The sequence below is a fragment of the Lampris incognitus genome, chromosome 9 (assembly GCF_029633865.1).
Source record: "Lampris incognitus isolate fLamInc1 chromosome 9, fLamInc1.hap2, whole genome shotgun sequence".
Taxonomy (NCBI): domain Eukaryota; kingdom Metazoa; phylum Chordata; class Actinopteri; order Lampriformes; family Lampridae; genus Lampris; species Lampris incognitus.
This window is the reverse complement of record NC_079219.1, coordinates 47,179,769-47,203,365: the sequence shown is the minus strand read 5'-3', so window position 1 is coordinate 47,203,365 and position 23,597 is coordinate 47,179,769. Positions and strand designations below refer to the sequence as shown.

At 44.4% G+C, this 23,597-nt stretch overlaps 1 protein-coding gene across 1 annotated transcript in view; it reads right to left on the bottom strand.

Annotated features, from left to right (window-relative positions):
- LOC130117828 (DNA-binding protein SATB1) overlaps positions 1-20,168 on the bottom strand; it is a 72,289-nt gene extending 52,121 nt beyond the window's left edge. Inside the window, exons 1-5 of the mRNA XM_056286072.1 lie at positions 20,133-20,168; positions 6,785-7,023; positions 3,484-3,660; positions 2,477-2,603; positions 383-506 (exon numbers count right to left, since the gene is read on the bottom strand). Of these exons, the coding sequence (XP_056142047.1) occupies positions 383-506; positions 2,477-2,603; positions 3,484-3,660; positions 6,785-6,998 (642 nt within the window). The 5' untranslated portion in view covers positions 6,999-7,023; positions 20,133-20,168. The remainder of the gene's footprint in view (positions 1-382; positions 507-2,476; positions 2,604-3,483; positions 3,661-6,784; positions 7,024-20,132) is intronic.
- Between the last annotated feature and the right edge of the window lie 3,429 nt (positions 20,169-23,597).

Genomic DNA, 23,597 nt, shown 5'->3' with positions numbered 1-23,597 from the left:
TGCCCAGCTAATACAATATGCGTGCGCGCAAACACACACACACACACACACACACACACGCGCGCGCGCGCGTACATATTTCCACCCTTAAAAGGGGGAAAATAAACATGCAGATCATTCTGGGGACACGCCATTGTTTACCCAACAATAACAGAGTGTTCACATTCAACACCTCGGCTTTAAAAGAGGGTTACAAACCAAATGTGCTCAGCCGGCGACAATAGCCATTGATTTGGATTTCTATAGTAATTCTTTCTTCTACTCAATCAAACTCTGGGCATTTGATAAATAAAATATGGAAGGTGGTGGTGGGGGGTGGGGGGTGCAGGAGGTTTGTAGCAGAGGTTTGGAGGGGTGTTTTAAACAGACTGGGCTCCAGCACCTGTGATAAGGGACATTCTTTAGCCAGAGAGCTCTGATTCATGTCTTTCAGTAACTCCTTGAGGGCGTTTCTTACTGTGGAGTGGCTCCACTGCTCAGGGGGGAGATCCTCCAGCTTAGGACAACTGTTGGGGGGGGGGGGAGTAAGAGAGAGAGAGAGAGACAGAGAGAGGAAAACAAGTATTTTAAAACAGCATTTTACAGTGATAACAAAGGTCACTCCTTTACATTAGCATGTCCAACAAAAAAAAAAAGTTTGTCTTCCATCACAGATCAAGTCAGAGCAAAATATAGCAAGAGAGGGAGGGAGAGAGTTCTCAGCACACACTGGTCCTCACACTCACTTGCTCTCCCTCCTGCAAAAGCCCCTCAAAGATAGACAGATTTCATTTGGTGCATCAAGCAGATGCATCTGGAGCTCTCTCTCTCTCTCTCTCTCTCTCTCTCTCTCTCTCTCTCTCTCTCTCTCTCTCTCTCTCTCTCTCTCTCTCTCTCTCTCTCTCTCTCTCTCTCTCTCTCTCTCTCTCTCTCTCTCTCTCTCTCTCTCTCTCTCTCTCTCTCTCTCTCTCTCACTCTCTCTCTCGATTGTTCTGATTAGTTAATTACTTTATACAACACATCTGCTGGATTGATGCATGAATTATACATCAGCTGCATGTGGCAACTATTATTTTCTCTTACTTCTACCTTCCGAGCTTGATGTACTTGGCAAAACTAAAGTGGCACAAGCTCGATTCCTGCAGCAGCAAGGACGGCAGCAGCACAAACAGGATTTTAGATGAAATAAATGGAGAAGAATTGGCTTTTCTATTAGACACCACTAAAGACCGGCGACACAGTGCTGCACAGGCCCTCTTTTGGTCTTTTCTTTACAAAAATATAAAATAAGTCTCAACAGAAGCACAAGAAGGCTAACCTGAACTGTGTTTCTGGGGAGAGCGCCCTCTGTGTGATGCTGTGTCGAGTGGCGTGGAGACATTTGGATGCATATTTTGTGTTTAGCAGAATTGCGATACAAGAGGCTCAATTCAAACCAAGATCCACATGTGAGTAGTGAGGAAGAGCGGAGGAGTGGGTGGTGTGTGTGTGTGCGCTCATTGTGTGTGTGTGTGTGAGGCCTACGACTTATTTTCAAAATTGATGAATCGCTTGATAATTTTTTCTATTAATGGATTTATCATTCAGTCTTAGAAGTGAGAAATACTGATGAATGCCCATCTTAAGACTCAAGGGTCAAAAAGAGGTTTTAAAATCGTTAACTCAGTCTGACCAACAACCAGAAAACCCTGCAAGCATTAATTTCATAATGATATTAATAAGAGTAAGATGAGTAAATCTTAGCATTTATGAAATTGCAACCAGCAAATGGCAGAGCTCGTGTGCCCAATATAAGCACAACAATGTGTGTGTGTGTGTGTGTGTGTGTGTGTGTGAGTGTGTGTGTTTAGGCTGGGGAGTGTGTCTTTATGTGGCTGTATGGGGGAGGGGCTCTCCAGAGGGATGCAGAACACTGGGTTAGCGTGCAGCTGGTACAAGCCTCCACACCAACACCACTGGCTGTGCATAGATGTGTGTGTTTGTGTGTGTGTGTGTGTGTGTGTGTGTGTGTGTGTGTGTGTGTGTGTGTGTGTGTGTGTGTGTTTAACACGGTGTGTGCATAATTATTTTCTCTGCATATAAATACATGTACGCCCCTGTATCTGTGTGTGTGTGTGTGTGTATGCGTATGTCTACAAAAAAAAAAATCAAAAAATAAAGAATGCCATATATCTGTACACATGCATTAGCTTGGCCATTGGTGGTATCAGGACAAACTATATTGGACCTGTTTCTATTGGTGCACTCATGTCAAGTGTGGGTGGTCAAGCAGCAAAGGGGTTCCTAGTCAGAATAAATATTCTTGGTTTTAACAGGATTAAATGGGGATTGTAGTGACTTTTGATATACAAACAGGGGACAGGAGTATCCTATTGCAGGTTAGGGATACATGTTTTAACGCTACATAGCTATTCTGGGCATCAAACATGCAAAGGGCACTGGCAGCCACATACTAGGCCTACATGCATGTGTCTGAGTGTGTGCATGTGTGTCTAACCTGTGCAGCTGGATCTTCAGGGTGACCACATGATAGACATCTTGCAGCATGTCGGCCACTGTGGCATCTGGAGCATCTGTCACGTAAGACAGAGGAACTGGATTCCACTTCCCCACTTGGATCAGACCTGCTCAATACACACATATGCACACACACACGCACACAAAACAATTAAGGATTGGCACTAGTCAATCCAAAATGCATTTCAACTCGTTATTGCAGGTATAAACTTCATATTCCCAGAGAGAACAATGAAATGATAATAAAACCAATCTACACAGGAGTGTTTATATGGGCAGTATAGTCACGTCTTACTCCCATTGTAACAAATATGTTAGAAGTTCAGGCAAACATAGTAGCAACTACTAATGAGTGACTGGCTGTGCCAGCAGCTCATTTCAAGAAACTGTTTGTGGGTTTGTGTGTGTATATGTGTACTTTATGTGTGGTGGACAGGCTTTAAGAACAGATAGAGGCATGTTAAGAGAACACACTGTGTACAACTCAGACACAGACCAAGTCCTACCGGCCCTAAAATGTCCACAGTGTGTGTGTGTGTGTGTGTGTGTGTGTGTGTGTGTGTGTGTGTGTGTGTGTGTGTGTGTGTGTGGAGGGAGGGGGGCTTGGTGTCAAGGAGATTTTGGCCGGTCCTCACTTCTTCAAGGGTCTGATTTAGGGTTATGACTTGAGTTTAGGGTTAAGGTTAGAATCAGAATTTGGTTAAGGTTAGGGGGTCATTGAACGTATGAGCAGCAATGAGGGTCCTCACAAGTACAGAAAAAAAAACAAGAGTGTCTGTGTCTTGTATGTGTGTGAAGTAGTGAGTGTCTGAGAAATGGTGTAAAGGAGAGCAAGAAAAAGAGCGAGGGGAGGAAATAATAACAGAAATAAAATATAAAAAGTGGACAAGAGAATGATGTTAATAAATAAACAAATAACCAAACGAGAACAACCAAAGTTCTTCTATTGGTGTCAGCACCCCCCCCATCCCCCATATAGCGGCGTACCTTTGGCCTGTGCTGCGGAGCTGTGGGAGTAACCCAGTGACAGCAGGGCCATCTCGATGAGCTGGTTGAAGAGCATGTCCTTACGTACGAGGACGAACTCTGCGTGCTCCTCCTTGCTGTCAAACTCCATGGGGCTCTCGTAGTGTTCGACCACGCAGAACACCGGCAGCATGTTACCTACAGAGCGGCAGAGACACAGCCGCCATCAGCAGGACGACCAGGGATAAGAGCTGGTCAATATGGGGATATGATGATACAGGACTAGGTATGGTCTGGGATTTCGGTTATGGCAATTGGGTGAGATCCAAATCAGAATCATGTTTATTGGCCATGTAGGTTTGCACACACATGGAATTTGACTCCGGTTTTGTGGCTCTCTCAGTGAACGTAACATAGAATAACAACAATACAACAACAACAATCTTCAGATATACTATACACAAGGATTGACTTGTATAACTTATGTGATGTCATTCCTTGGTCTCAAAGGCTGCATTACGTTTGAGCGATACAGTTTTCCAAACTTATTAGACGGTTTCAGCTGAGCGAAATGAAGAATGAACGTCTGCCTGCTTGGTCAGCATATTCACATTACTGATGATCATTTATCAACATCTTGTGTGTGGGTGTTTTATGAAAGCACCGATAGTCAGATCCCCAGAATATCATCAGGTAATGGATGTATTCAGTATTCAGTCAAAAACAGTGATTTGTCAATAATTGCGTTGTATGTCTCATACTCTGTGACCCTTTTCATAGTGTGTGTGTGTGTGTGTGTGTGTGTGTATGTGTGTGGAGGATACATTTTTAGACTGGCTGATGTAGCTGGAAGGCCGAGGAGTGTTTTATGAGTGAGTAAAAGGTATTGATGATGAGTCTTGAGGTCTATATTCAGGAAAAGACGTCTTTCTAAAACATCCATGTTTTAATGCAGAAGTCTCCTTCTGTCTGTCTGAACCAAACTGTCACAAAGCCGTTTCATTCTGTAGTTATTTTGCGTCGACGTCTCATTTTCTTCTAATCCATTAACCCTGGTTTTTCCTCTCTCGTGTTTCAATGTGCACAGCAGAAATTTCTGAACACCATCACAAATAGTAACCTTCACCTCGGTCACCTCAAATATGATAAGCTCTAAAACTCATCAAAAGACACTTCCAGGTCAGTCAGATGGGGATGGGGCGAACCCCCTCACTCTTCTAACCTGGTGTTTGTACAACCTAGGCAGGGTTAAATTTCTACGCATCCTTTTCCATCTTGAACGAGCAGTACAGAAGCAGTATAAAATAAAAGTTGCATCATTTTGATAATTCAGCATGAGCAATAAATCCCGATGCCATTTCAGAAAGCTATACATGTTAAAGAAGGCTCCTGTTTCCCCTCCAAACTTTCACATTAGTCTGCCACCTTCCTGCCAAACCCAAATCATGTCCCCAGGATGCAGCTCTGCAAATGGCAGGCATCCTCTGTGCCCTGCGGTTTACTGGACTGTGTCAACAGCGGCTCTGCCATTAAGTGGAATGAACTATCCTCATCCAAAGATTCCCAAATGTTTGGGGGACACATTGTGCACATATTACTGGCTTTGCCGTACAGCTGAAATAACATCTGAATTTCAAGAGAGGGAGAACTTGGTCTCCTGTTTAACAGTAATGACAATAATCCATTCCGAGTCTACTGCACTGTCTTTAATATGCGTCTGTGTGTGTGTGTGTGTAGAGCAATATGTAGAAAGTCTTGACCTGCTTCTGTTGTCGCAAAAACCATGTGCCAGTTCGTGCAGACTCCCAAGTTGACAATGTCTCCAGCCTGCTGTCACCAAGACAGATTCCTGCACATTTAGTAGATTTGGCCATTACAAGTGATGCGGATTCTGATACTTCCCAATCCCAGGCATTCCAGAAGATGCACACGGCCCTGGCAAAACAATCAATAGTCGGCAGATGCCAGGGAATGTGCTGAAGGGGCCGCTTTTCTCCTCCCCCGATTTTAATAGATAAAGATCTAACAATAAAGACTGCTGTGTAGGTTCATTTGGGGGATCAATACTGGCTTTGTTTCCAGGGAGCCCAGAGAAGGCCGTGGCAAATATTGTTTCAGGCTGGGACACAATGTCCCCCTGTGGGCCCTGCGAGGGAGACCAGCGCCCGCCGCTGCTTCACCAGTTTGACTGGAAAAGGTTTAAAACTGAACTGGGAGAGCCATGTTGGGAGCAGAGGAGGAGGAGGAGACGTGGATGCTGTGAGAATGAACGTGATGATGAAGGTGAAGAATTAAACTCTCAGCTGGAGCTGCGACACGTAGATTAAAGGAGTCAATAAGAGAAACAGCCCATCGAGGACACCAGCAGCGACATTCCAACAGTTCCCGAGTCCCTCATATACAAAGAAGAATCTGACTAGCCAAACACATGGATGAGCTACTACAGCCAAATGCTATTACAACCTCAAACCAGAAAGTTTTCAAACCAATCCTTAGTGCCAAAGAAAAAGAACAAAAACAAAAAAAAAAAAAAAAAAAAAAAAAAAAAAAACCAGACACACAGGTCCTGTTTTTTTTTTTTTTGGTTTTTTTTTTGTGTTGATGATGGTCCCTAAGTGTTTGCAGCGACAAAGCTGGTTATATTAAAAAGCTATGTCATGATCTCAAACTAAATGCTTTTAAAACAGGAATGGCTCTTACAGGAACTGAAAGTTGTACTTAATAAACAAATGTCAGCATGGGAGGGCCAGGTCTGCAGAAACAGAGCTGTGACACAATGCTACACTGCACATCGCGGGAACAATTCCCACAGCACTCGGATATTAGCAGTTGTCAGGGAAAATAAGTGTGTGTGTGTGTGTGTGTGTGTGTGTGTGTGTGTGTGTGTGTGTGTGTGTGTGTGTGTGTGTGTGTGTGTGTGTGTGTGTGTGTGTGTGTGTGTGTACACAAGAATATGGTGCATAACGAGATGACTAAGATGCATTGTAAGGTTTTCTTTGATGTTCTTACCTGGATTAATGAGCATGCATATAAACATTGTAAAGTGGTTTTAAAGTTTTGGTGAGCACGTGGCAGGTGTGGGTAGGGGTGGGAGACAGTGCCATGGCAGTGCCACAGTGGAAACATGGCAAACAATTCAGGGACATAACCATTTAAACCTTTCTTCTTCTTGACTTTTTCCACAATACCTCACCCAAGCAAATACAAAATCTCATCTATAGAATAGATTCATCACAGGTTGTGTATATGCACGCACGCACGCACACACATGCATGCACACACACACACACACACACACACACACACACACTACCCTACTCACCTTTCTTGTGGCAGGTCTTGAGCAGGTGTGCAGAGGACTTGTATGGGACTCCAGCCAGCTTGGTCCCAGTGCTGCCCAGTCTGGCCCGGCCCAGGGGGCTGCCGTTCTGTTCCAGTCGAGCCAACTTGGCCGGCGGGGCCTTGGCCTCTGCCATGCTGTTGACCAGGTCACAGTTCTCCTTGCCTATGCACGTCTCGCTGAGATGCTCCATCATTCTCAGCACCACTGCTCACTATCACCTGGAGAGAGACCGTAGATTAGAAAAACAGGTTGTTTTACAAATCAGGTGGGATCAAGTTAATTGAAATGCCAAAAAAAAAAGAAGAAGGATGAAACACTTAAATGTGGTAAGTCAGAATGCTTCCAGTTCATCTTGGTATCATTTGAGATACAAAAGGCATCAAAATTAATCCTTATAATAATCAAGAAGAGGAAGTATATTGACACAGTAACTGTCAAATTGTGTCAGTTTGGACAACTTTGGGCCCTGGGGATGTTTCGTGCCACTGTAACGTTCCCGTTTTCCACCACATGTATTATGTATGGGTGTCCCGTTATGAATTCCCACGTGAAAGGGGCAAACAAGCCCCCGTTTTAGTGCAAACACCAATTTGCTGAGAGATTCCACTTGGATGCGTACGGTGCAGTTGAAGGAATGGGGCCTGCCATGGCAAACAGAGAGCAGGACCCAACGTGGATCCGTTTCCCAGCCCCACTTCGAGCTCTGCACATTCAAGAGGAACCTCAAGAGCAACAGGGTGGACGGAGAGGGCACGACGCTACAACCACAACATCGATTCACTGCCATGGGGCGTAATTATAGACGGACAGACCGACTGACTGACAGAGAAATTAGATAAATAGATGGGTTCATACACTGCACTTGGTGAGAGGGAGAGGAGAGAAGAGACAAGACATCAGAAAGTTGCTGACTCATGGGTCTGCAAAAGTCAAAGTAGGGGAATAGAAAAAAAGTTAAAGAGGTAGAAGAGGAGCAAGACAGATTGAAGTAAGAGAGACAGCATCTCAGCTTGGTATACATCTGGCAACAGCTGTCGCATCTACATGAATCCAGCTGTGACAAAAAAAAGAGGAAAAAACAAGATTGACTTCTCATCCAGTCTTCTACACACCCAGTATGAAGTTTGAAACCAGTTTACTGTGTGAAAACTGTCACATGTAGCCCTACAGTACGGTTGGAGACAGCTACACATCCAAATTTAAGGAAAAAAATGGAATGATGTCAAATAAAAACAGGACACCCCCCACCCCTTCCCATCTTCCCCCCTGCACGCCAACCATCGTGAACTCTCCCATTCATAACATGCAACCAGGCAACTAATTCTCCAAACAGAGGGCAAAGGAATCCGGACCCGGACATGTCCCGGATCCAGGTCAGGATTTTTAAATGACCTTACAAACCAGCAATCGCTCAAATGGAAGAAAAAAAGAAAAGAAAATAGGTAAATGGAATTTAAAAACAAAAACAAAAAACAAACTTGTGTTGAAAAGAGTAAAGATTGTGCTAAACCAACCTGATTCGCAACACTTCAGCACCGGAGAGCAGCGAAATAGAGAATTGAGAGGCTACTGCTTCAAGTTTAGTCAGGGTTGGAAAATAAAATAAATAAAACAATAAATAAAACAATAAGCAAACCACACCTCCACCTTTCGATTCTATCTATTTTTGCATGACTCAAGAGTTGTTCAAAAAAATTAAGATAAAAAGTGATCTTCCTTCAAAACACGGCTGTGTGACGATAGGAAAACAAGAGAGCTGTATGTACAGAGAGGAGGAGGAGGAGGAGGAGGAGGAGGAGATGGATGATAGGCGAACATTGGTGAGAATAAACTCCGACTGTACAAGAAGCCCTGTGGATGTGAAGCCCTGTCTGAATCGGGCTGCTGACTGGGAGGAAAAACACAGTCGGCTCAGTGTCTCGGTATGTTGGAATAATTGAAAATAACATCTAACAGAAAGTAATAAGTGTGTCGGGCGTCCATCGGTTTACAAGTGCGGCGACTTCTGCTCAGTTCACGCCGACATCCGCGGCTCCGATCCGGCGGTTCACCCGGCAACGTAAAGCACATCGGAGGCTGTGATAATAAAACACCGAGACCCAGTTCTCGGCATGTAGATTTATTTATTCGAAATCCTGAAGGGAGATTGCGTAGAAAACAACAACAACGACGACGGACAGATCCGCCTGCGATAGAGTCCAATAGAAAAATAATGGACCGCGGATCTCCGGTGTGGCGAAGAGACGCGAGCTGGATTCAATCCGCGGAAACCGAACAGGTTTTTATTGGGGGGGAACACAAGTGCGTTCGTATACTTTCCGATGGAGAGGCGGAATAAGGCTGGTGTGGATGCGGGAGAGCCGGAGGAGTCCTGCGCGTTTAAAAAAAAAAAGAAATCGGCGTCCGGACGGAGCTCTTTCTCTCTCTCTTTCGCTCTCTCTCTCTCCCTATCGCTCTCTCCCTCCGTGTCCCCATTAAATTATTAGTTGTATTGACTCATCACTCCCCCTTCCTCCTCCTCCTCATCTCCGAGGAAAAGAGCCTGGAAAACAGGAGAATTTCAGCCGCATCACGGGTCCTCCGGCGGCCGTCCGGGCGGAGAGCAGAGCCGGGAATAAAGTCCAAAGTGGACGGAAGACACGGCGGAGGTTTTCCGGCCGCGCGCGCAGGAATTTTTAATCAGCTTGATTAGAGTGAGGCGGTCCTGCATTTATTACCGCGCGCTCGCGAGCATACACACACACACACACACACACACACACACACACACACACACACACACACACTTAATATAGGTCTTTATATCGGAAGGGTGATTTTTTTAAAATAAGAATAAAGCGATGAAGATGTTTTATGAAAGAGCAGCCTGACTGTTGTGTTGTGTGCTTTGTAAATAGTAAACTGTTTTTCTGTTTTATGTGTAACTAGATCTGTCTTGAACGAGGTCATATCCACTTAGAACCTTTGTTCTTGTTTTGCTTTTGCTTTGTTTTTTGTTTTGTTTTTTTGTCTTTTCAAAAAAAATGATACACTTTCCTCCCCCCATGACATTATGGAAAACTATGCTATAATAAGACAATCTGTGGATAGAGTCAACAAGCGTCTGATATGGTATTTGCGCCTAAACTTCAACGTACCACAACAACTACCATTTTAAATTTAGGCTAGATTGGTTATCCCCGCCCCCCCCCCACATACACACACACTAACATGCATACACATACGTGCAAATTTGTTTTTCTCTACTTTATCCTGATAAATTTAGCTGAAGAAGACACGCATGCGCGCGCGCACACACACACACACACACACACATACACACACACAGAAAGGGGTAGTGCTGGTAGGAAGGTCGGTTTGAAGGTGTAGAGCGTTTCATCTGTTCCATTTTGGGCCCTAACCTCTGGTGATCCATGTGTATGTATATATGTATGCATGTGTGTGGGGGGGGCGGGGGGGGACGCTTCCCATATCTGTTACATGTGTACTACATATGTATGAGACATGCAGAAACACGGATACATAATTTTTAGTGTCAACTTACTTAGCTAATAAATTGTGAGATGAAATTCCTAAATGGCACATGCAACCAGAAGTCATTAACTCCATCAAACTAGAATAACAGGCATATCTGTCCAGAATGTGAAAACGGCGTAGTAATCATTTAGATATCAGATTTCATATCATATATCAGATATGTCAAAATGACAGGAAACATGTACACCTTTCACAAATGCAGACTAACAAGTGGGTGTGGGCCAGCTGCAGAGGTCAGACATGTCAACCACTGCAGTAGGCTGCATGGTTGTAAACACATCCACCCAGGACTCACAAATCACCTCCATGCAAGAACATAAATATGATAATAGTTGACATCTCACCTAAAGCTGTTGTCCTATAAACAATGCCAACCACAGACACAAGCTTTCTAATATTAGCTTAACCACTGTCAGGCGCAAGTAGTCAAGGTAATACTGGAGACATGTCTGCGACAGAGCATTTGATATTTGGGGAAACACTGCAACCGAGACAGCCATAAAAACACATTTCCAGTTTTGTACAATCATCATCAGGACTTCTCTCAATGGCAAATGGCACTTCTCACACATGACCGACGAGACTCTAAAAACGCCTTTTCTTCACTTCCGCTAAGCTATTTCCAGAACTGCAGTGCTTGTTGTGAAACTAAATCATTGCTCCTTCCCACACAAAAGAGGCTAAAATTACATTTTAAAAATAGTTCGTGTGACTTTGAACTATTTCATAGATGACAAAGCTGCAGAGAAATCAAACAGGCTTGTTATAGGAAAGGTGTGTGAATGCAGGCCTCGAGGTAGCGTGACGTTGGTGCAGCAACTGTGTGCATGGTAACGCGGTGGAGACAACGTGTGCTGGACCCTGAAAGTTTCCATGCTAAAACAGACGCTGCTGCAGCAGCTCACCACGTATCCGTCATTACATTGTCGGGGGTTTGATGAGGTGTGATGAGGTGTGGTGTGGTATTCACAGTGGGTGGATGGTTGTGCTATGTCTGTGAAGAAAGGACCAAGTTATGTCATAATGAACCTTGGTGACGAGTTTCATTCAAACACTGTGCGGAAACGTACGTGACATTGTTCATGAAATAAACAAAAAACAACCCCCCCCCCAAAAAAAACAAAAAAACTTCGTAGCTGGGTGTTAACTGAGTTATTAACTAATCCTGACAACATAAAAATAATATCTTACAGGATGTAGATAATCTTTTTTTCTCACAACATTATATTTGGTGGTGAACGTAATGGGGTTACAGGTAGGGGCATTGTTCCAGGTTGTGGGTTTATTTGTACATATGTATCTAAATGTATACATGCACATGCATGCATGCACACACATGCATGCACAGTGCTTGCGTCTGTTCACTTTTTGTATATAAATACAAAAAAATACATTTCAGAAATAAATATATAAGCTGATATTTATGTTTATATTTGGTAAAAAAAAATGTGTAAGCTGTATTCCCCCCCCCAATATTGAACATAACCATCAGATTACATATCTCTTATATTTCTGGATGAATATCGTTTGGTCATTTGTTGGTCAGGTTGACATTAATGTGTCTCTATCCCCACAGATCAATGCCTCACAGAGTCACACAGAGTCACAGTGTGCCATCATCACACGTCTCTCGTGTTTTCCACCGTGAGCATGCTGGTAACGTGTTTTACATGCGTTTACCACACCACTCATTTTCTTCCTCTTTGTTTTTGTTCCTTGGCGACAGGGAGCTGCCTTTGCAGAACAGGAACGATGGCGAACGTGAGCCATTGTGGGCAAACGCTCTTTTCTGTGTGGCGTGACGCAACCAGCCGCAGTCATCTCCACTGTGATTGTCGGGCGCCATCAGAGAGCATCGATAACCCCTGCCAGGCCTTGGCACCGCCAACAGGTGCCGGCACTGCCAGCTAGCTTGGCACCGGAGTGGCTGTGAAAACCCTCTGACATCCAGAAGGGCACAGATTTGCACTGAATGCACCACTGAACCAACATTGCTGATTATCAATTAACATATAGCATCGTGTATCACAGAGAGGGAGAGAGGAAAGAATGGCCATGTGTGAGACGGTGCAGACAGAAATGTGCTGTGATTATTTTACCATCATGACTGAATACAGATTTACCCATGTCGGAGGTGGATGTTAAAAGGACACCGTTGAATTGCAGCTGGAATGCAATGCATGCATAAGACTATTTGTTTCTTTCGGATTTTGCGTCCATTGGCTAGATTTCCAAAGGAAAACGTGCCCAAATTTCAATAATAACTGAACAAAAAGGTACCACGAATTCATGTGTCTGAGCCGACAATTTGAAGCACAGATACATTTCACACCAAAACTTTAACATTTGGCCCTTCATTTGCAGCAGCACTTCTGGTACATTGAAAAACTAAAGCAAAATGTTGTGGCACTTAAAAAAAGGCCCGGATATCTTAACAGCAGAGAGGGAAAAAAACAAAATGGTGTGTTATTGCTGGCACGGCCTTGAGAAATTAACATATTAAATGTGTCTGACATGGCTTACTGTACGTAGGTGTATTGATGTCTTCATGCTCGCCACTTGTGATGCTTCTAATGTGCATTAATAAGATTATTTGGATTACTAATACAAATTAGTCTGCGCTCGGTGAACACAAACCGCATGGGCTGTGCGCTGTCAGTGGCTAGACCCGCCGCTCCCTGCATGTGTCTGTTGGAATCAAACACATACACAACACAATGCTGGTATTAAATGCTGCCAGGGATTTAATGATCTGTCGAGCAGTGTGTCAAACCAGCGGCTGTATTAGCACAGGTTCACAGATAAGACTCGATGAGATGAAGGATGACACATACACGGAATGAGGAGGAGGCCCTTACATCACACACACACACACACACACATATATATATATATATATATATATATATATATATATATATATATATATATATATATGTATGTATATACAGCACATTAGCAGCTGATGAGTGCGCGACGCACGAAACAGGCCTGTACTGCTATGTATTAAAGCTTTTTCTCCTGTATGTGTGTTCATGTTCTGCTCCTCATTAGTTGAGCACTTATAACAACACCATTGACGGTTTTGGAAAAAAAATGCTATATATATGATATATGTGTGTGTGTGTGTGTGTGTGTGTGTGTGTGTGCGCGCGCGCGGGGGGGGTGTCTCGGTATGGAATGTAGTCCCGGGTCATGACCTCTGCCCTCCAGAACGCATGGTAAGTAGCGACAATAGGGCCTTTTGAGACTCATATTTGTATGTGAGCCACCCTGCTTTGCAAAAACAGATGACGGATGAACCACACCTTTGTGTGAGCGACTAGAGCTCCAAACCGGTGGATGAGCAGAAAACTGTTACAGGAAGTTCATCAATATCTCTAAAATTCAACACTGATGCAAAACCCATCACATGGCCACCACAAAGTCATGCTGATCCGAGACGCCGTTTGCGTTGTGTATTCATGTTGCAGACATCTGCCGACGATGAAAAATTCTGTTCCTCAGTCGTAAGGAAGTTAGCATATACACTAGATATTCAATAATAGACACATCTGCCAAATCAAATTAGTTTCTGTTCTCCATTAGCCTCTAACACAGTGAGTAAGGCTTCCAATTAAAAGTTTAAAAAAACCTCTGTGTTAGCCTCTAACACAGTGAGTAAGGCTTTCAATTAAAAGTTAAAAAAAAGGTAAATTCTACTGTACATCTTTGTCATGTACGCGATACGTCATAGTAAGAATGAATGAGGAAAGAAAGAAAGAAAAAGAGGGCGAGGTTGGACAACAGGAATGTAATGAACTTCAGAGAGTCTCTTTCTAAGTGCTTAATTGTTTTATAAACACATGAAGTCGTCGAAAATAGAAGGTCTGAGGAGGTCTTCACCTCAGGTCTGCTGACGCTTTTCTTCTTCGCCTCGCTCTCAGGGACCGAAACCCCTCTCTCGGAGAACGGCACCCCGATCCCACCCGCCTCCAGCCCTCGCCTCTGACTGTACCTCAGGACGCCCACCTTTATAGTTTGTGGTAAAGCAACTGCTGCACACACACACACACACACACACACACACACACACACACACGCGCGCGCGCGCGCGCGCGCGCGCGCAAACACAGGACAGGATGACAGCTGCAGACTGCTGCTTGCTCTCATATGATGGCGGCCATGCCTCAGCGTCACACCAGGTGTGTGTGAATGTCCGTGTGTGAGGGGACATTCCCTCCTTCCCTCCTTCACTGTGACCAGCGTATGACACACTCAACAGGCTGCTCCATAGAGAGTAGTAAATTGAGATTTCAGACACTACTGAATCGTCATGTTGCGGCCTCTTCTCATCCCGTCACAGTATTTGGCAATGAAAAGAGTGGTGCATGAGCGGAGCGCAGAATAGGCCGAGCGTTGCACATTGCATCGTGGTATTTCTACCGTAAAGTAGTGTACATGCATTGAACACAACATTTTCGGTTACATTTTAGGATTTTTTGAGGGAGATGCACACTGAATTTTACCGTTAGAATTCAGATGGAGGAGGAAGGGGCACTACACAGCATGAAGGGAGCAATTTCAGGCATGGCGTGTGTCCACGGGGTCATGGCCCTGACCTGACAGGAGGACTCATTTCCAGCGTGACTGGGCCGACACTGGTGCCAAAGTGTCGGCTGCCATAATTGACTCACAATCATGACCCGGCCGGCCACATCAGCCCTGCACCGACAGAATGTATATGAATGATTAAAGAGCTGTTGCTGCATCCTTAGGTCGCTGACAAACACCCCCACCCCCATCAACCCGCTGCCCTGTTTATTACCCCCTCCCCTGTTTGCCTTTGTCGAGTTATAAAAGCAATTAGTCTGTGAACAATTGACAAACCGTCAGAGACACAAGCCTTTTAAAAGAAATGACTTTTCTGTCACTGTATTTGAGAGCCAGTCATCATATGACCAAATAATTACAAGTCTAATCTCAGCCTCGTGGATCGCAACATATCAACAATTAATAGAGTCTGAGACAGAGCTGTGATCTGGTGTGTGTGTGTGTGTGTCTACGTGTGGGCGTGTGTGTGTTTGTCTACGTGTGGGCGTGTTTGTAAGTGTGTGTGCCTGTGTGCTTGTGTATGTGTCTATGTATGTGTGTGTGTGTGTGTGTGTGTGTGTGTGTGTGTGTGTGTGTGTGTGTGTGTGTGTGTGTGTGTGTGTGTGTGTGTGTGTGAAACACTAAAAATGGCTTGACCCACTCTTTGGATGGGTATCGACAGATCAAGTCACCATTTCCTGTAAAAGAAAAAAAAAGGGTTTGTGAAGAGTGTTGAGAAAATGAAGGCGGCTGGCAGTTTTGATGATTCTCTGCCTCGCTCCATAACTCAACTGCAAATGACGGGGAGAGATGTTTAGGGAATATAAGGAATGGACTCATTAATCTGTCGGTTTATGCAGGGGAAGTGGATAAGAGGTTCGGAGTTAAAGATGCAGTTTTTATCTACATATTTTTTCTTTTGCACATTTAATCCCTTGTCAAAGGATGCATCATCCATCCACTGGCAAACAAAACAGTTTATAAGGGAAGGGTGTGTGTGTGTGTGTGTGTGTGTGTGTGTGTGTGTGTGTGTGTGTGTGTGTGTGTGTGTGTGTGTGTGTGTGTGTGTGTGTGTGTGTGTGTGTGTGTGTGTGTGTGTGTGTGTGAAGGCGAGCACACTGTCATGGTAGCATGTGGGTGGGTATTAACAACCTGATCTTAGCAGGATGTGCCTTCCTCCAAATCGCTGCACGTTCATTTTTTTTCATGCATTATCTAAACAAAGGCTTCAGAAAAAAACCTTTGCAGATCGGATGAAGACAAGCATCGAAATAAAAGACAATGAGTTCCTTTTTTTTTCCTCCCAGAAATCAAAACCAGTGTATGAGGCCTGTAGTAATGTGATTTGACTGAGGACAACTTAAATGTATATGCTATATTCTAAACTGCATTTGCTATGCTAATGTGAACCAACAGACATGAAAGATAATCTCACAATGGGGGGAATGTCATTTTGTCAAAGCGTGACAGAATCGACATGACGGACTTTGGGTCACATCTCCCAGGCAAGCGACGCCAAAGCGGGGCTGATTGTGAGGACCCAAAAAAACAATAAGACACTTTTATCACTAAGCCAAGGAATCTGGATAAACAGTATGCAAAGCATACGCCAGAATAAATGCAACTGAACGTGCTAGGACAACATAACCCCCACCACCCACCCACTCCCTTTTCCACAAAGAACTTTCCAGATAATGACAAAATGAGCTGTAACTCCAGAGCCCTGCACTAAGCGTGCAGCCGGGGTGGTATGTCTGCAACTGTCAGAACGTGGGGGGTGGGGTCGGGGGGTCGGGGGGCTCTCGTACATTTTTTGACACCAAGCCCTGGAATGTGCAAATAGTCTCTACGTAGGTACCCACGTTTTCTGCCTGCAAACTGGTTGCAGCATGTCACCCAAAAAAAAAAAAAGCTGGGAATCATTGTTACCTTTCTTCTCTATTAGTAATCATAACAGAGTTATTTCATAAGGGGGGGTGTGGGGGGAGGGGGGTGGGAAGAAGTCCCTGATGAGCCAAACATTAAAAACCGAGACAGGGCTCTTATTCACTGGCGACAGTCTAATAAATACATTTGCTGGCAGCTAAGCAGGTATTTACTCCGCTCTACCACAGGTATAATTTCACTGTTTGCTGAGCTGTTATTTCACTACACTGATAATTATGGAGGTGGTAAAGAAAGACGATTAATGGTTTTAGCCTACATATCAGCCTTGGCACAGTCAGCCACAGCCCATCGCTAAACTCCAACCAAAGTCCTCAGCAGAGATTTTAATAGTGGAGGGATTTCAGGCACCACCCTCGTCCTCTATGTTGCCTTACACATTCACACGCACACACGTGCACGCACACACACTCATTCCCTGGGCCCCGTAAACATCTCTGGCTTTTCAGTGTCATCGCAACAACTTTCCTTGCCACTTTTCCCCTCAGGTGCTAAAACAGCTTCAGTGGCTCATCCAGCCCCCCCCCCCCCAAATTAAACAACAAAGCTGTGAGCGTCTCTTCTGAACGGTTCGACACGACCACATAAAAACCATCTCGATGCTCCGCTCTTCACACTAATTGGTCTCTTGGGGTGGGAGGACGAACCCGGCCTTTCGTCGTCTTCTTCAAACTCGACGCCGACTGGAGCGGGAGCGTGCTCGACTCTACCTACATCCCATGTCTCCGCGTTCGGCGTCTGCTGGAGGAATGCTGCAGAGTCGGTGTGGCAGGGCCTGTTGTTCCCCAGCCCTGCCACACCGACCAGCTAACAAATAACATGCCACGAGGATTAGAAACTGTGTGTGTGTATGAGATATGAGATATGGGGAGGGGGTCTGAGGAAAATCTGAGTTGAGAACGCGAGCGAGCAAGATATCACCACGGTGTGTTTCTTACCACCATGGGCTGATTTCCTGTTATTACTGTACCACCGCAAACGCTGAGCGCTCTACTTTCACTTGTGATAAAGAAATAACCTAATTTAGAGCTCTGAGGGGGGGGGGGGATCCACATCACACTAAACATTTGTCAGTGTAAAGCCGGTCAGAGGTCTCCATGTGCTTTTAAAGGTCTTCCCCTTCCTACACACCAGTCACTGTTGTAGAAGGTGTTAAGGTACATCGTGAAGACAACGCTTTCATGTGAAATGACTACACACATTTACACTCCAACGGATTATCCGTGTGCCACTGCAGTAATGGCACAGTCCTCACTAGTTGAATCTTAGTGTCCTTCCAAATAATTTACCAAGCCTCTCGGTGTGCATGCATGCTAGTGTGCATGCCTGCGTGCACGTGTGTGTGCACGCAAAGTAAAACTGAGAGATTTGCTGTCAACGCTCGCAAGCCATCACTGGGGCTTTTCCTCTGCTTGAGGATTTGCACGAAGTGACAGTGTCAGGCTGAGACAGGAAAACGACAGTGTGACTTTGTTCTCACAGGTACTGACCAGATAAGCCACAACACCTTCAGCTGCCGGAGATCTGCAAAGATAACAAAACAAATAAATGACTAAATGCTATTACACTGTGACCCATTTCCTTCTCCTGCAAAGTTGCCCTCTTTTGACTTCTTCACTGCATAGGAACGAGCAAACCATGTCGTGAAACGGCGGCGTAAACAACGGCTGCAATGGCTACCGTGGATTTCAACCATCACACAAACTGCCGTGGATATTTACCCTCTATTATTTTAGGCCTAGTCCGTGTTGAATGGAGTCATTGTAGAGAGCACATTTGCTGACTGAACACTGATTTGAATTTGTTTATCATGTTTGATTGTATCTTCATCGCTAAATCTTTCATGATTTATCACTAAGTGGGCTGATTATGATATGGCGGGCAGTACAAATGTAGAAAGGCACGACTTTGGATGGTGGCCTCAGCTTAAGGAAAGTAAAGTATTCACTCTGCAGGGGAGCACACTGTAAAAATCTTTACTACAACCCAAGAAAGCCGCAAAACACACACAGTGCCACACACACACGCACGCACGCACGCACGCACGCACGCACGCACGCACGCACGCACGCACGCACGCACGCACACACACACACACACACACACACACACACACACACACACACACAGGTCTGGTTCTACTTGAAATGACTTTATCAGCACCATGACAAAAGCCACAAAGCTAACCAACAACATTACTACCATTTCTACCCATGCTTCTGACTCACAATCAGCCCACTCATCTGACTATCTCAGATCTTGCAGGGCAGAAGGAAGGCATCACCCATCTTATCTTCAGCTCCAGGTGAACATATTTGCAGCACCTTATTTTGGCCCCCATGAATGCTTTTGAGACTTATAGGAAATACGAAGTATTGCATAATAAGGCAATAATTGTGTTGGAGCAACGTGAGACGTCATATAAATGACAATTAGAAGATAAATTAACCAGTGGAGGAGAAACGAAGCAGCTTATAATGGCCTAAAAAAGTAGTGAAAGTACATGGCCACAGTTGCAACGCGTGAGGCAGGTGACGGCCTCAGACAATCTAATGGACAGGATGCTGATTTAATAACGAACGCAGTTTGTCAACTCTCTCTCTCTCTCTCTCTCTTTCTCTCACACACACACACACACAGACACACACACACATTTTCACCACATTCCAAAGAATGGCGATCTTGTCGTAGATTAAGATGCATATTCTTCAGAACTGAAACGTAAAACAAAACTGTATTTTTCAAGAGAAATCGTTTTGGAAGGAAATTCGTTGTAAATCAGTTTTATTAATTAGAAGCTTTGGTGCTATTTAAACTCAATTGAACAAACGTTACAATAAATACGTATATATATATATATGTGTGTGTGTGTGTGTGTGTGCCTAGTCGACGCAGACCTGCAGAGTTGATTGGACTTAAAACACCAAACGAGACGCAGTCGCTCGAGTTTGGCACAAAGTCAGGATGTGGCTACTTAGACGGATTCACCCTACTTCCCGTGCCGGGTCATTCATCTTATGCTAAAATCCTACCGCAGCTTGTCCTATGCACGGGCTATTGCATTAGTCTGTAATTAACCTCAGTTAATTCCTCCAAAATCATTTGGACGCGAGCTGTTTGTCTGGCTCAGTCCACGAGGGCGCACTTCGTTTTTAAGAGAAACCCCCCCCCCCCAAACATCATGTCCAGTTCGTCACCTCATATCTCTGAAAGAGGAGAGTTGGGATATGAGAAGAGAAGAGGAAAGAAAGGAGAAGTAGGGATGACAGCCTACCTTTAAAGTTAGCAGTCTTCTGACTTCTTGTTTTCCATCAAAAGTTGGGGAACCTGGTTGGCGCGGCTCCGCGACGAGAGATCCAGAAATGGAAAACTAATCTGTTCTGGATTTGAAAATAATAACAATGATAATAATAATGACAGTGGGAAATAAAAACCAACCCGGCTCCCAGGGAGGAGAGGTGCGGAGTCAAACCCGCACCGGCGGATCGCTGCGTAAAGACAAAGTTGCGGAGCGCAGAGGAGGTGCGCGGAGCGGAGCAGCGCGCTCTGCAGGGCGGAGGCAGAGGAGCGGAGCGCATGTGAGGAGCGGTTCTTTGAGAGGCGGCAGGTAAAACGCGCCGCCCCTCCCCGTCTCTGATGCGCACGGCGATGATTTGCCAGCTGTGGCGCAGCTTCGCGCCTGCCCCACTTTGCGTTTTACGACGCTCCGCTCCGTGACGCGCTCTCCGGGGAGCACCGCGCCGGAGAAAGGAGACAGGAGACAGGCGAAAGGACAGGAAACAGGAGAGAGGAGAGGAGACAGGAGAGAGGAGAGGAGACAAGAGAGAGGAGACAGAAGAGAGTAGAGGCGAAAGGACAGGAGAGAGGAGAGATGAGAGGGGAGATGGAGGAGAGAGAGGGAAGAGAGGAGGCAGGAGACAGGAGACAGGAGAGGGGAGATAGGGAGAGGAAGCGTCTGCCAGGAGAGAGCTCCCACTCATCCATTTTCATATTTACACGCCACATGTTTGCATGTCAAGAAGGAAAGCGGGGGGAGGGGAAGGGGGGGGTCCTGCAAAGTACAACATCGCACGCAGTCAGGTGCGTGTTTACCGTGTATAGAACAAGCTCTTGTTTTAACAATGGTAAATGGCAAACTGCCAATGATCCTCCTCTTCTCCTCACACCCCAGAAGAATGCAGGATCCCAGCGGGTCTATGCATACGTGCTGCATTAGATACCAGCACCGGTCAGAGGATAGAAACAGGATTCTATCAAAACAGATGGTTTGATTTGTGCGACATCAAACTGTGCAGAAAAGTTTGTAAAGGTAATTCACTTTGGACAGAGATCGATGAGAAGCAGCTCCATTCTGTTGTAATGACTCCTAAAAGTTTTTTTTCTTCTTCTATGAAATTAAAATCTAAAGGGGGCCCCTGGTGGGAAGTTACAGATATTATTAGTGGACGAGCTTATTATAAGGATGGCTATTGCACCTGACAGACCTGTTTTACAATGTAAGCGATTGATTTTTGATGATAATATTTATGGACAGTCGCACAACGCAGCAGTGCATCAGTTTTATTCAGACTAGTTTAGCAGAAGTATCTCAGAGGCCCAGCAGAATCCAAATATTAAGCAAAAGGATTCAACAATTGCATATTAAAACTGATCCAGTGGCAAAACAAGAAGAAAAAAAACGGTAAAATTTGTTTTTTTTTGGACACTTTTAACAATCACACGCAAAGTCACTCCCCATAGAATAAAGGTTAAATGTGTTTTTTTTTCATTTCGGCGTTTAATGTGTTTTGATGCCATAATTGCAGTTATATTTGATTTCCAGTTATGGCCTACATGTGAAAGGAGCATGTAGATTTCTCTTCTCTGCGACAAATTAATGTTGGGGACATATAGTTACTAATATAAATCCCATAAAATAGCTTAAAATGAGACATGCTGACTGCAAAATTAGATTGTTAACATAGATTTTAAAAATTCACACGATTTAATTAAATAGCTTCGTGCTTAGACAACAGGGGCATTCACTGGCTAACGTGTTGTAATGTTCATGTCTGTTCAAATGTGAGCCTTGCTGCACAGCTCTGTGTCGTTGTCCTATCATTTATTTGTGTGTGTGCGTGCATGCGTGCGTGTGTGCATCCCTATGGCACCCTGCAAATGGCACCCTGCAAATGACTGACAGTTTGCATCTGCATGGAGACTAACTGTTATGCAAAAGCAGGTGTGCTGGAGCCCATAATACAGCTCTTAATGTAAAATAACCCCGTTATTCTGTAACCCGGTTCCCAGCGCAGTGCATTAACGCTACCTGAAGAGAGAGGCGACAATCTTATCGGGTTACATCCAGTTATTTATTCACGTCCTTCTTCACATATTATAAGTGTGTGTGTGTGGGGGGGGGGTCGCATAAATTGGCCAAATTTAAGACCATAGCAGCCAAAACTCGGAGAAAATAGTTTGCGTCTGAAAATTATCCCCAGATGCCCATAGTATTTATCGTAAACCGCTACACACAAATACTTCTCAGAAAAGTAGTTTTGTTGTGGTTTTAATAATGCCGTCTAAGTTTCATTATGATGCATCCGAGATCTCCATTTAAAAAAATCAAGCTGTCTCCATATGATGCACCGTTTCCTGAGCTCTCACGGGAGGAAGAAATTGTATTGAAGAGTTCAAGAAAGGATATTCACATTACATTGTGTGTGTGTGTGTGTGTGTGTGTGTGTGTGTGTGTGTGTGTGTGTGTGTGTGTGTAATTTTGAATTGTTTTAATTGTGTTTTACTCGAAAGGGAAAACAGCTGCGGACTCCAATGCAGCATTTATTTTTCCAAAGAAAAAAAAAGAAAAAAAAAGAAACTTACTTGTTCCGCATATCTATGCCGTGTAGTTCCCAGTTTGACCACAAGGGGGACTGGTGCGCTCTGAGCGGTACCCACACACACACACACACACACACACACACACACACACACACACACACACACACACACACACACACACACACACACACACAGATGACAGACAGGGAACAGAGAGGGTGAAGGGCATTTGATGTTGACCCTCATCCTTTTTACATCACAGGCTGTCATTGAGCTTTTTTTTTTACCAATAATTCCGATAAATTCCACTCAAAAATCCCTGACCTCTCCATTAAAACACATTTAACGGGAATAGTACACAGAGGATTATTAATCACACGAGAGATGTGCTATGGAGGAGTTCCAAAAGTTAATGCACACCAGTGAGCGTTTGTGTTGCTGAACCAATTAGAGGGTATAAGTAAATTACAAAAAGCTTTTTTTTTTTTTTTTTAAAGTGGAGGAAAGAACTTATATGGGTGAAGTGTAAACAAATCAAAGTAGAACTTGAGCCAGGCTTTGAGACATTTTAATCATTGGCAATTTTTCTGGTGACAATAAACAGCACTTGGAAAATTACAAGGGGTCTAAAACCCAGAATTAATCTTTCCAACCCTCGACTAAATAGAGAGAAACCATTGCCTCTCCATCAAGTGGGTATATTTTAATTACAGACTATTGACTACTGAAAGTAATTTGTCTAAGAAACGTGCCCACGAGCAAAAAGACAGACGTCTGGTCTAAATCTGGAATGCTTTGCCCTTTTATTGTCCTGGTTTTGTGGCTACCCTTTGCTGTTTTCTTCAGTCACTCATTTATAATTGCTCACCTTTTAAAGATTAACAAGGATTCCTGAGAAGACAAACACTTGTCTGCTTGT